The sequence below is a fragment of the Alternaria triticimaculans genome (genome assembly GCF_023758025.1).
Source record: "Alternaria triticimaculans strain BMP 0046 chromosome Unknown scaffold_1, whole genome shotgun sequence".
Classification (NCBI taxonomy): domain Eukaryota; kingdom Fungi; phylum Ascomycota; class Dothideomycetes; order Pleosporales; family Pleosporaceae; genus Alternaria; species Alternaria triticimaculans.
The window spans coordinates 1032917-1045792 of NW_026055958.1; the positions used below are offsets into that span (position 1 = coordinate 1032917).

General features: G+C 53.8%; 6 protein-coding genes across 6 annotated transcripts; 3 read left to right on the top strand and 3 right to left on the bottom strand.

The window, feature by feature from the left end:
* Positions 1–357: 357 nt before the first annotated feature.
* Positions 358–768, bottom strand: J4E78_000382 (uncharacterized protein; the record flags this gene model as incomplete). Its single annotated transcript, XM_049361046.1, has 2 exons — positions 358–606; positions 661–768. The coding sequence occupies 2 exons, from the start codon at positions 766–768 to the stop codon at positions 358–360; spliced, it is 357 nt and encodes a 118-aa protein (XP_049226329.1).
* A 2121-nt stretch (positions 769–2889) lies between these two features.
* Positions 2890–4575, top strand: J4E78_000383 (uncharacterized protein; the record flags this gene model as incomplete). Its single annotated transcript, XM_049361047.1, has 1 exon — positions 2890–4575. The coding sequence occupies one exon, from the start codon at positions 2890–2892 to the stop codon at positions 4573–4575; it is 1686 nt and encodes a 561-aa protein (XP_049226330.1).
* Positions 4576–6128: 1553 nt separating this feature from the next.
* Positions 6129–6904, top strand: J4E78_000384 (uncharacterized protein; the record flags this gene model as incomplete). The annotated part of the gene is made up of 4 exons (XM_049361048.1): positions 6129–6338; positions 6399–6479; positions 6530–6581; positions 6630–6904. The coding sequence occupies 4 exons, from the start codon at positions 6129–6131 to the stop codon at positions 6902–6904; spliced, it is 618 nt and encodes a 205-aa protein (XP_049226331.1).
* An 84-nt stretch (positions 6905–6988) lies between these two features.
* Positions 6989–8278, bottom strand: J4E78_000385 (uncharacterized protein; the record flags this gene model as incomplete). The annotated part of the gene is made up of 1 exon (XM_049361049.1): positions 6989–8278. The coding sequence occupies one exon, from the start codon at positions 8276–8278 to the stop codon at positions 6989–6991; it is 1290 nt and encodes a 429-aa protein (XP_049226332.1).
* A 1613-nt stretch (positions 8279–9891) lies between these two features.
* On the bottom strand, positions 9892–11217 carry J4E78_000386 (uncharacterized protein; the record flags this gene model as incomplete). The annotated part of the gene is made up of 1 exon (XM_049361050.1): positions 9892–11217. One exon carries the CDS (start codon positions 11215–11217, stop codon positions 9892–9894), a length of 1326 nt encoding a protein of 441 aa, XP_049226333.1.
* A 482-nt stretch (positions 11218–11699) lies between these two features.
* J4E78_000387 (putative secondary metabolism biosynthetic enzyme) lies at positions 11700–12839 on the top strand (the record flags this gene model as incomplete). The annotated part of the gene is made up of 3 exons (XM_049361051.1): positions 11700–11752; positions 11818–12228; positions 12302–12839. 3 exons carry the CDS (start codon positions 11700–11702, stop codon positions 12837–12839), a joined length of 1002 nt encoding a protein of 333 aa, XP_049226334.1.
* Between the last annotated feature and the right edge of the window lie 37 nt (positions 12840–12876).

A 12876-nucleotide genomic window follows, 5' to 3' on the forward strand; every position in this document is an offset into this window, starting at 1 on the left:
GTACACGTAAAGAAGTTTAGTGGTGGGAGTGGTAGGTTGGAATGCAGAGAAATGAGGAGCTCGCAGGAAATTCTAGTGACGCGCTACGTGTACTAGTGTCTTGGCAACAATGAACATCGTGGCCCTCCACGACTCCCTGGTGTACGATACGATCACTGAAATCTACTGACGCTTCTGAACTTGCTAGCAAGACTTTTCAGGTGATAAGAGCGGCGCCGATATCATAAACAACAGGATAGCTTTCGCTAATTAAAGATAGTTACAAAATAAGATGAACCTTGGAATCACCTGCATTATGCCAACCCACATTTACATCAGTATCGTATATAATACGCGTCCACTGCAGACATGGACAAGTCAAGAGCGCTTTCCACGGTGACGTACTGCATCATCGTAACTCGGCGGCGGTTCCTCACTACTGACCCTCTCTGTCTCCATACTTCGACGTCTCCTTTCGTACTGTGGCGCACTTGGTGGCTCTCGACGAGCTTCATCCAGTGCGCGCTGAGCCTCCTCGCGTTTCTTTTCCGTCCTGCTATTCTGCTCTCGAGTTGTGATTGGCGGCGGTGGCGCCGATGATGAAGAGCCATAAATTGCTTCATGCTGCTATAAGAGCCGGTCAGCTGACATCATGATTAACGTTTCAGGATCGGAACATACAGCAATAGCCTTCTTCTCCTTACGCTCGAGTCTTTTCTCGGATATGGTACGTCCCAGCTTCTCGGCACCAAGACCGAGACTGATGGCAAGGAGGCCAGCCTTGGTCATGTCAGTCAGTTGTCGCGTGCAGCTTGTGCACTGTAGGCTTACCATGGTAGGTCGTTCGGAGAAGCTGTAAGTGTTTTGGGCGCTTGTCTGCAGAAGTGCTCGACGTTGTCCACAACAGCCTCGCGCAGGTGGCGAATACAGCGCTTGTTGTTCGAAGTATCTCTGACGGTTCTTTCTGCAACACATGGTGAGAGGAGTTTGAGTTGAGTGTTTGAAGCGTTCAAGTTGTGTTTGTAGTGCTGAACTCTGAGAAGATGATGATTGTTTCATCGTGGTCTTCTGCTTACCTTTATACTATGTCGAATCCTACTACACAGTCTGACGTACGTATCGCAATAATACCCTTTTCTGGATGCCTGCAGTAAGATGCAGCGTTTCAAGTATTGTATTCTCGCTTTCGGTAGTGTCAACACGACAAACGAGTTGAGCAGATTGATCCGGTGTGGTCGTTATGTATGACTTACGGCCGCAAGACGGTGACGTATGGCAATAGTGGCGTCGTCTACGCAGTGATGATTGGCTACTCAACCTACTATAAGGCATGCCGTTTTAAGCGAATGCGAACTGTTGCTTCAGAGACTACCATTTCTACAACTGAGGTTTAGCGTATCCTAGCCACGATCCGAGAGGTGGGATTCCTAACGGCGTTCACAGTTGGAGCTTGTTCCTACGTTGCAGGTTGCGCGGACCCAGGCAGTCAGGCCAATCGCTGCGATAATCTAGTCGAACGTTAATCAAGGCCTTGGAACGTTCCCCACAACACGCGATACTGGAAGCACTCTTTCTGCCTTGCCTTGCGGCGGCCATTAGACCGAAGCCACAGATTACTTCAACAAATATGTGTGGAATTACATGACAATCGATCGTAAACCATTGATATGTCTCGTGGGGCCATGGATGAGGGGCAGAAGGATAGCGTAGGAAAAAGACGGGTGAGCACACCTATGATTGGACAAAGGCAGTAAAGAAGCATGGTACATGGCCGAAGCAATGGGCGAATGAACGCCTTCCCCCCTCTCACAGGTGCACAAGATGGGTTTCTTCAGACCCTTGGGCAGCGGCGCTGAGCATGTGCCATGGAGGGCGTTGAAGAGGACAGACTGACTGTACTCGACGAAACTTGCTTTTGGCCCGGGGTGTGTACCGGCATGCCGAGTCTAGGCGCAAGGCACAGTGATTGGCAGAAAAGGCCGATGGTGCATGTCTGCCTGATAGACGATGGGACGGATAAGCAGCTTGGACGGGTGACGATGGGTTGGGCTCAGCACACCGGACGTGCAATGTCAGCGTGCCTTGGTTGCTGGCCCGCAGATAGGGGCCCGTGGATGAACGATAGTTCCGTGGATCAAGCGGTGCATCTTGGGGCCGATCTCTCTCGCCCAGGCCGCGACGACGATGGGGGAGAGGCTAAAGTCAGCCCTGGCTATACTCGAGGCCGCTAAGAGCCGGAGGGCCAACAAGACGGCAAGCAGCCCAACGCGACGAGTCTCGCCGTGGGAATCGAGCAGGCTGGTGTAGCGCAGCGCGTCGTCGAGTGGTCGAGATGGGGTACCTGTGTGACGGGCGAATCCAGGACTCGCACAGTAATCAAATTAGCTCCGACGCGCCTTCCCTGGGCGCATCACCAAGTGGGCAGTCGCGCCCCCGTCAACGCTATCCTGAGGGTTTCACTTGCACTTCTGCCGCCTCTCCTCCCCTCCCACAGCCGCCCCATTGCCTGCGCCTGCCCACTGCCTCTGCCTTGAATGATGAAGTGCTAGGCTGCCGCTATCGCCCTTCCGCCTCTGCTGCATTGCATCCCCCGCTGGCTGCGATTCCTGCCCTGCCGCCCATTGGCTTGACGCTTGAGTGTGCCAGAGCCTCGACAGCGCGCATCGCCCAGGCCCGCCGCCCGCCCACGCTCACGCCCTCGACCGCCGTGCCCTGCCTGCCACTCCCACTGCCCCCGACACCCACCACCTGCCCAGGACCCGCTGCCGCTGCCGCCGTCGCCAACACCATCACTGCCGCCATCCTCACCATCGTCGCCATCTTGACCGCCGCCGACGCGCAATTCTTCTGCGCCGCCGCGTCCTTTGTCGCAGCCACACCCGCCGCACCGCCGTCAAGACAAAGGCCGCCATGGCCGCCCGGCCGAGTCCCAGCAGCACAAGCCCCTCGAACCTGTCCAACAGCCCCTTCCCCCACGGCTCTCACGGCTCCCACAGCAGCTCCACCTCGTCGTCGCCGCCCAAGCCCTTTGCATCGCACAACACCATGACGGCCGACGTCTTCGCACCGCACATGTACGCCATGCCGGGAGCCGTCGGAGAGCGTAGGCCCCTCGACAAGAGCCCCGCGAACCACGCGCGCTACTCCATCCTGTTGCGCAAACTCCCGAGCAGCAGCGATCGCGATGCTGTGCGCAACATCCTGCTGTTCGCCAAGGACCTGATCGACTGCGAGATGCTCCCACCGTCCAGACATGCCGACGACAAGGGTTTCGCATCTGCCATTGCGCATTTCCAGACGCTCGACGGCGCAAAAGAAGCGCGTCACCTCCTCGACGGGAAGCGCAATGCAACCAACGATGCGACGCTGGTCGTCGAGCTGACGCAGGACGCATCGCCTGGCGCAATCGGCTCGCGCCGCAACACAGTCGACAGCACGCCGGCGCGCCAACCGTCTGGCACAAGCGCCATGACCGGCGCGACAATCAACGCCCGGCAGTCATCGCGATACAACGGCACCTTCCAAAACATGGAGAACATGTCCCCACCCAACGGGACCCCAGGTCTTGGCAACGGAGAGTTCCCGGTCACCAACCTTTTCTCGCCGACATCCCCCGTCAACACCTCCTTCACGAGCCGCAATCTGGGCAAGTCGGTCATCAATGAAGACGCCGACGACGACGATGGCCTGCTTAACGAGTCGATTGGCTATGCCACGGGTGGCCCGCCAATGCACTCGAGCATGCAGCGTCGCGCTACCAACCCCCATACCCCTTCCATTCCCATACAGCGCTTCGGATCTCTTTCTCTAAACACAAACGGCGTGACGAATGCCACGTCCCCGCCCCTGTCCAACTTTGCTTCCCCACGTTCTGGATCCAACATGCAGTCGCCCGGCCCAGCCTTGTCTGCCTTGTCACCACATAGCATTCCCTCCGCACTGAGCAGCGGACCCAATACAGGCTACCAGCAGTATACGCAGCATTTCGCACGGCCCACTTATCCCCCAGTGAACCCCGCTGATCAGAACCCACCATGCAACACTCTTTACGTGGGCAATCTTCCCATGGACACGTCAGAAGATGAGCTCAAAGCTGTCTTCTCCAAGCAACGTGGGTACAAGCGACTCTGTTTCCGCACCAAGCAGAATGGACCCATGTGTTTTGTCGAATTCGAAGACACATCCTTCGCTACCAAGGCTCTGAACGAGCTCTATGGATACATGCTCCACAACAGCGTCAAGGGCGGCATCCGACTGAGCTTCTCTAAGAATCCCTTGGGCGTACGTAGTGGCCAGAATTCCGTCATGGGTCCGCAGTCTGCCATTGCTCCTTCTACGCCTCTTTCGGGGTTCGGTAGCAGTGCCGCAGGCCCGCCTGGCTTTTCCACGGCTACCGGCCCACCGCCTGGCTTGTCAGTACCTCCGGGCTTGTCCACCACAGTACACTCAAACAACAGCTCTGGCTTTGGCATGTACTCTAATGGTGGTTTTGGCATGGGCCACAACGACATGGCAGGTGCTATGCGCCAGCCTCTTGCATCCAGTGGTGCTGGGAACGGCTTCTCAAGCTATTCCACCTACATGATGGGGCGCTAGAGACACCAACAGACATTTGTTATGCCATTATGAGTCATGATTGAGGAGTTGAGGGTGCTCATCGAGGAGCGTTTGCATGTTCGGTCTTCATTTATTGTTGCCACTATATCCTGTCCTTTCAATCATGGCAAGGTGTTGAGTCGTTTGGGTTGTATTTGGCTTCATTAACGCACGGGCATGGGTACTGGCGCGGGGTGTCCAGGGCTATCATGCCCAGTGGGTGTGGCTCTCTTTGCAGCATACAGCGATGATTCCCCCTTGTGCGATTTGCTTGTTTTATCATTGTACCGGAGTATGGAGAACGGTCCTTCTTTTCGTTGCAATAGTACGCATTGCCTTGGCCTTGCGCCTACCCTCGCCCCTTGTAACCTTGGATCTTCTTGAGGAGCTGGACGTATCTTGGAGTATGGCGAGGAGTTAAAACATGTCCTTTCCCATCACGTGCCAGGAACTGCATGTAAGACTTGTCGCTACTATTATGAATCCCTAAAACGCGTGCATTGCTAGCTCCGTTCTGCCAAGTATTGTAGTGAGGCGTTTATTGAATTGCTATGGTTCGCCGCGGGTTCTTTCCAAGGCATGAACTGCAATTAATTTCGGAGCTCTCTGCACTAGGTAGATTCATCAGTTGGGCTCCGTGGCATGTTGCTGTCACAGCAGGTGCGTTTTCTTCACTGCGCATTTGCTTCGGCGTCAAAACCACGGCATCGTAATTTTCAACAACGTCTAGTTCCATGCTCACATGCAAGATTTATTAGTGAAAATATAGTAACCCGGTATTAATGCATCAAAGTCAATTTGGAAGTTCGAAGCAAGACTTCACGCTGCTGTTTATCGATAGCTATGCAGTGCTGTGCCTAGATACTTGAGCAACAGCAGATCTATCCAACCAGTGTCTCGCCTCTCCTCTATGAAAATGAAGAAGATAACCTCGTCATCCTACCTTGATTTTGGTTGTGAAAGATTTAGCCAGACGCGGAATGTTCAGGAGATGTTGTAGAAGGTCTTCGATTTGTACGAGGGAGGGCCACGATCTAACTGAAGCCCCACGCGCGGAATCGATGCGCATCGCCAAGCGCGGCTGACTGATCGATTGAAAATCCTCCGGTACCACGGACTCCCGTACCCGGCGTACCGTTAGCTACAGATTCCACTTTACGGGCGATCTTCAGGAGTAAAAAAGTTATCATGATCAAGCAGCTTTCTCAGCATTGGCATTAACTCCGGAGTCCCGTTGTTGTGATCACGTCATGCCCACCTTTGCCCCGCGCTCGCTGTTGACAGGTCTGATAACGGGCCTATTCCTCGCCTTGTTATTGCAGCAAGTGGTGCCTGCTTTGAAACTGCCGACCTACCATAGTCACGACGCGTCTGTAACATCTACGCCGCTATACCTATCCGAGTCGATGGCGCAGGTTGTGAGAAATAGCCTCCGCGCCGCTAGGCATCGTGCGTGGGTCGGCGGTGGATACAAAAGCGCATCGTCGCTGCTCTCTCCATCTCCAACATCTGCTCTTCGCATCCATCCAGCCTCTCCAACTACATCACGCACTATGTCTACCCAGAAGTCCTTCTTCGACGCTGTCATTGAGCGTCGCACATACTACCAGCTCAACAAGGAGTCGCCCATCTCCGACAAGCAGATCACTGATATTGCTGAGAAGGCTCTTCTTCATGTCCCTTCATCTTTCAACTCTCAGAGCACCCGTCTCGTCGTTCTTCTGAACAACGACCATGAGAAGTTCTGGGACTTTGTCCTTGAGGTTCGTACTATCCGGAAGACTCCACGCGAGGTGTAAAATGTTGTACTTAATACAGACTAGGTCCTGAAACCCCTCACTCCTGAGGAGCAATTCCCCAAGACTGAACAGAAGATTGGAGGATTCAAGGCGGCTAAGGGAACAGTAAGTGCATGTATCGTATCATCAGACACCATCTAACAAGATACCCTCAGATTCTCTGTTATGAAGACCCCGAGCCAGTCGAGGGTCTCCGCAAGGCCTTCCGTAAGTAATCTCAATCATTCATCTAGCCCATGCTCACATCCATCGTAGCTCTCTATGCCCATCACTTTGGCGACTGGTCTGAACACACGAACGCCATGCACCAGTACGCTCTCTGGGTCGCCTTGGAAGCCGAGGGCCTTGGTGCCAACCTTCAACACTACAACCCCATCATCGATCAAAAGGCTGCTCAGGAATGGAGCATTCCCCTGGAGTGGAAGCTTAGGGGTCAGCTGGTCTTCGGTGGACGCGCAGGCGAGCCCGGCGAGAAGAAGTTCCAGGAAGTGCAAGGCAAGAGACTGTTTGTGCACGGAGCGAAGGAGTAGATGCGAGTACTGAGTACGGGAACGCAATAGAAACAAGACTCATTGGACTTCACCTATCATAAGACGCCAACGTTGTTCAGTAGATCACTTGCTTTCCGACACTATCTTCCGGTTGATCGCAAGATGCTTGTCTAGGAACAAGAAGCTTCTCTGGGCTAACAAAGGCCAGGCTCCAATACTAGCCGACAACCCGCCATCTGCCGGCTCCGACGGGGTCCAGAGTTCCTTGTTTCCTTCCGGCACCTTGGTGAGTAGCTTGTGAATTTTGAGTGCCCCACTTTCTGCGGAAGAGTACATCTCGGCACCCCCACCCGGTCCCGTAAGAAGCACAGGACACGTGACCCTGTTCAGGATCTTTCCATCCTTCTTGGTGTCCAAAGAGAAGTCCTCGAGGCGTCGCAGCATCATACCGGGCGAATCAACACCCATGCTACTCACACCTAGGCCCAACTCCCACCGTATCTGGAAACTCCACCAGCTCTGCAGACTCGCGATCAAGTTGAACATTTCCTTGGTGACCCAACCGCCCTTCCATAGGCTGACGAAGGATTGCGGAACTCGTGTCATCGCAAGATCGAACATGCTGAAGAAAGGATCAATGGACACGCATGCCTTGACACGGGCGTCGGTGGCTGCGCGCAGAGCAAAGTAACCTCCAGTGACAGCGCCCGCAACAGCAATCCTACCCAGATCCAACTGCAACTCCGGCTGCGATTGGGCCAAGTTCTCAAGGAACTCCAACACCTTGTTTGCGACGACCTCAAAGTCAGGCCGAAGAGGAACCCCAGACTTCTTCAACAGCAAGCCCTGTCCTGGGCCCTCTAGTAGAAGCACAGCATAGCCCAGCTGCGGGCCCGAGTAACCGAACAGGAAATGCAGCTCTTCTTTCGTAGAATCAGCACCGCTGAAGTACAGCAGAAGTGGTATCTTGCCCGGCAGTCTCGCCTCTGGAGGAGGAAGGTACAAGTACGCCGGCATATTGACACCCTTCTCATACAGAACATCCACCAACCTAACCTCCCCCTCCATGAACGCCGTCGCTCTCACAAAAGCCTCAACCGACCTCTCCGACAACGGCACAACCCTCGCATCATCGTTGAGAAACAGGTACGAAGCCGCGCGGAAATAGTTCGACGCGCGCAGGTACCCGTTCTTCGCCATGGCGCTTAGCCCGTTCTTAGCAGCATTCTCTGCGATTGCTTCAGCCCGCTCTCCTTGTTCTTTCCACGCCGCATGCCAGGACTCTGGGTCGTTCTTCTTGATCTTGCTGGCTGCCGTTAGGAACTCGGCTGTGTCGCAGCCGCCGGCTGAGGTGCTGCCGAGGAGACGGGTCAGCTCGAAGTCGAGGATGGGGTTGTTGAAGAATTTGAACATGGTGGGTTTTGCGCGAGATTGATGCGCGCTGTTTTGGAGTTCGCTCTGTTGGTACTGTGAGACAGAGTGGAACTACAATAGGAAGAGTTTGGTTGCTTCTCTGCTTGACAAACTGAAGCGCTCTGTCAACGTTTCCGCGGGTACTTTTCTCGCAACGATTTGGCGGGCCTCGAATTGCTTCGGTACCTAAGCTACACACCCGATTGATCTCGATCTTGCTTGCAAGTTCCGATTCGGGGCTGATATGGCACTACTGAGTTCGTTGTGCTGCCTGTCGTGTATTACCGAATTCGGGACTTTCGCAAACGGCACTTTACATGTCCGGCCAGCCACTTCACGCCGTTGACATGGGCAGCATGTCGACGAGGCTCCGGTGTCATCTCTAACATCTTTATTCTTGATTCTTATTACCATTTTCTTCATTTCACCAGCCCAGTCAAATCAAGCGAACCAGCTAGATACGTAAGCTGCCTATCTAGGCACGCAACCTACAGCCTACACCACGCATACCCATACCTAGATTCACTCACTATCCAAACCAAGATGGCTGCCCCTCCAGAGGTCACGATGCACGACTTCACAGGTTCCTGGTTACTAGTAAATCAACCCAGACACCCTCCAAGTCGCCTCGCCCAAACCGTCCAACATCCACTAACAACCCCAGAACAAAACCCTATCCGACTCGTTCGACTCCGCCTTCGTCCTCCAAGGCATCCCCTGGATAATCCGCAAAGTAATCAGCCTCGCGACTCTAACCATGAAAATCGCCCACTCGGTCGACGAATCCGGCGTCCCAACCGTGATATTCACGCAGGCCGCCTCCGTCGCCATCGCCGGTCTGAGCGAAGAGATAGAAACGCGGTGGTTGGACGGACGAGAACAACTTCACTCGTCGTCTCTGTTCGGCACGTCTTCCGCTCGGACTCGCATGATCTGCTTTGATACTGCTACTGGGTATGACGGCAAGCCGTTGGATGCGTTGTTGACGAAGGACTTCCTGCGAGAGGGGAAAGAGGGTGAGGAGGAGTTCTTGTTTGATCTTGTTGTTCATCAGACTAGGGGCTGGGTTATGGAACAGATTTGGGGGTTTGGAATGCTGAATGGGGAGAGAAGACTGATGAGGAAGATGGGGTTGAAGAAAGGGGGGGAGGCGGTTTATGTTACGGCTTGGTATGATTGGAAGGGGAGAGATGATGGTGATTGAAAGGCTCGCAAGTATCTAGATACTTGAAGCTGTTATTCTGTACTTCTTGAGATCGAGTTATTTGTTACTATGCGACCCATATGTGACCAATGCGCGACCCAAATGTCTCGGTGTTTTGATCTCCAAACGGGAGTTTATCACTTCAGACCACTGCTGCTCATCATGTAGAAGGTCGCTACAGGAAAGGCCGCCATGCTGCCGATATACGTCATCATGACGTACCAGATACGCTAGTGCCCAGTTCTGACAGATGTTGAAATAGGGGACAGCAAAGTTTATTGAAGTACTACTAAACTGCATACGGTATATACCCAGCCACCGTATCTAGCATCGCACGATCAAGTTCTCCCAGCCTACTGCAATACTTCATTCATTACCAGTCATCATACCTAGGTATGTCCCAGCTCCCTCACCACGGCGACCAAGCCCTGACAAAGTCAACAGCATAGTCCTTCTTAGTCCCCAAGAATCCCACGCCATACAAGAGCCAAACGACCCACTGAGGAATGTATAGCGGAAACTTAGCCTGCTCGGTCAATCCACGCCCTTCATATTGCGGCCCACCAACCTCGCCGCCAACAACACGGTCCGCAAAGTCACTCATACCAAGGCCTTCACCGATACCCAGCTCAAACCACATCAGCATGTGCTGGGTCTCGAACCGCCACTTCTTGCCTTGAGCCGGCGACACAAACTCAAAGATACCACCGGTATTGTTATCGTGATACGATCCTCCACATTCACCACCGCTGTTATACGTGTCTAAGAAGTAGTCCTCGGTCTCGGAGACATCTCCAACGCGCGTGCCTACTAGAAGCTCGTCGTTGTAGAAGAGAACGGCGGAGGTGAACTTCTTGCCCAGGTCTTCGCCCACGCGTGATACCACGTGCCAGTAGGCGATGGTGTAGGGCCCTGCCCAGAGACGTAAAGCTACCCAGCTCTCCGTTAACGGAAGCCAGCCGTCTTTGGCCCAGAGACGGGTTGAGCCGCCTCTGCCGCTGAAGGATAGCTTTTGGCCCGAACCCAGAACACTGTCCATGACCACCTCGCCACCAGCGACAGGCTGGCTGTAGTAGAGGTCGGGTGAAAGTAGCGCGGCGTCTGCTGCATTCTCGCCCTCTGCACCTGGTGTCGAGCCGTCTGCGTGAACGGGTGGCGTGGTGGCTGATAGCTTGTATGTGCCGCGTATGCCTGGCGAATCGAACACGAGCTTGCTATACTTGAGGTCCTTGGTGGTATAGAATGAGTACAATTTACCCGTACTATTCCAGATACCGTAGGTATAGCCAGGACAGTCCAGTATGGTAGATTCTTCGAGGTACTCAAGCATCTTGTGGTGCTTGCCGTCTCCAGTGTTGGCGAAAAAGTCCACTCGCAGGTTGCCTCTGCCGAAGTAGTGCATCGAATAGTCCCGTGAGAACATTATCGCCAACAGGGAAACGCCCGTGTGGGACATGCCATCGAACTCCCATTGCTCCCAGTTGGTCTTATTGATGAGTGGGCTGATTTTGATCGAGTTGATGGGATCGGATGGAGATGAGGAAAAGCTGTTGGGGCCGTCGAGCACTTCGAAAGCTGTGCTCCTACTGACGGTACAGGATTCGTCGTCCCATTTTGGGTTCAGGTCGTCATCAACGGGAAATTCCGAGGAACCTAAAGGTAACTGATGCAGGTTTGCGGCGGTGAAAAGTGAGAAGAACGACGCAAGGACGAGGGTCGTGAACATTTTCGACATGACACCAGAGCTGAGCTAGTCCCTGATTACTGCGGTAAGTCGGCTGGAACAACGGACTTTGCTCGCGTATTACCTTCATTATACGGGTCAAGCATGAATTCAAGGTGTTTCTCTTTCTCACAACCACTACAAAAAGTCCCGAAAACTCTTGGTATGTACTTCGCTAGCTCTGGAAAGTCCCGACCCTGCTCATTCAACTTCCGAACTCCCGAAGAGCACCAATAGCTACCACTCTAGAGTATCTCCCGCCTGGGCTGAGAGAGATGTAGTAAGCTTACTATCAGAGTGAAAAGCAGTGAGCTGCATCTTGGGGACGCCATGAATCCAAGTGACCCGGCATACTGGGACTGCACTTCTCTACAGAGTACCAGACAATGGCAACATCAATTCTCCCAGCGCTCCCCCCATTGCGGCAAGCTGTCGTGCAGTCAGCCACGACACCCGGAGCCTTTGACCTCCGCACTGACCTGCCCATGCCAACCATGTCACCTGACCATGTTCTCATCAAGGTGAGCGCAGTGGCGGTTAACCACTGGTAAGTCATCGCTTTGTGCAATGCATTTTAAGACATATACTGACTTCGTACGTCTACCCCTGTAGCGACTACAAGATGCCAGCACGAATACATTGTCCCAACACGGTCGACGGCTGCGACTTCTCAGGTACAGTCGTGCGCGTTGGCGACACTGTTGCCAGTACCCCTGGCGGTCTGACAATTGGCGACCGTGTTGCTGGCGCTCAGATGGCCTCCCAGGCTCGACGACCCTGGTCGGGTGCCTTCACTGACTACATCGCGGAGAAGCCTGACAACCTGTGGCGTGTTCCCGACCACTTCTCTTGGGAGCAGGCGGCTTCGATAGGGTGTGCTGTGGCCAGCAGCGTGGGAATGGCGCTTTGGTGGGAAATGAAGCTGTCTGGAACGCCCGAAGAACCGACGAAAGACCCCAAATTCGTTCTGGTCTATGGTGGTTCCACTGCCAGTGGAACCTTTGCCATGCAGCTGTTGAAGATGTGAGTGACCCATGGTTTCCCTTTCACTGCGAAGTGTCGTGAGCGTGTGATGATTGATCTAACGTGTTCGTAGGTCGGGCTATCGAGTCATCACAACCTGCTCTCCTAAGAACTTCAAACTAGTCGAAGAGTACGGAGCCGAGAAGGCGTTTGACTACCACTCGCCGACATGTGGAGAAGATATACGAGCCTACACTAAGAACTCCTTGGAATATGCACTAGACATCATTACCGAAGCGAGGTCTATCCGTCAGTGCTACGCAGCCATCGGACGTGGTGGTGGTAGATACATTGGATTTGAGCTCTTACCGGATGATCTCATGGCCACAATGAGGAAGGCCGTCAAGCCATCTTGGGTCATGGGCTTGGAGGTGGCCGGATTGGAGTTGGAGTTGCCAGGAGGGTACTATCGCAAGGCAAACCCCGAACTGCATGACTGGCTTCATGGGTGGATCAAGCGCTTCGCCGCGTTGCTTGAGTCCAAAAGATTGAAACCACATCCTATGCAGATCAATCCGGGCGGATTAGCAAAGGTTATTGATGGACTGGGAGTCTTGCAGCGAAAGGAAGTCTCAGCGCAGAAGCTAGTGTATCCTCTGTATGAAAATTAGACGCAAGTAAAAGTGGCCATAGGCCATTACGACTCGT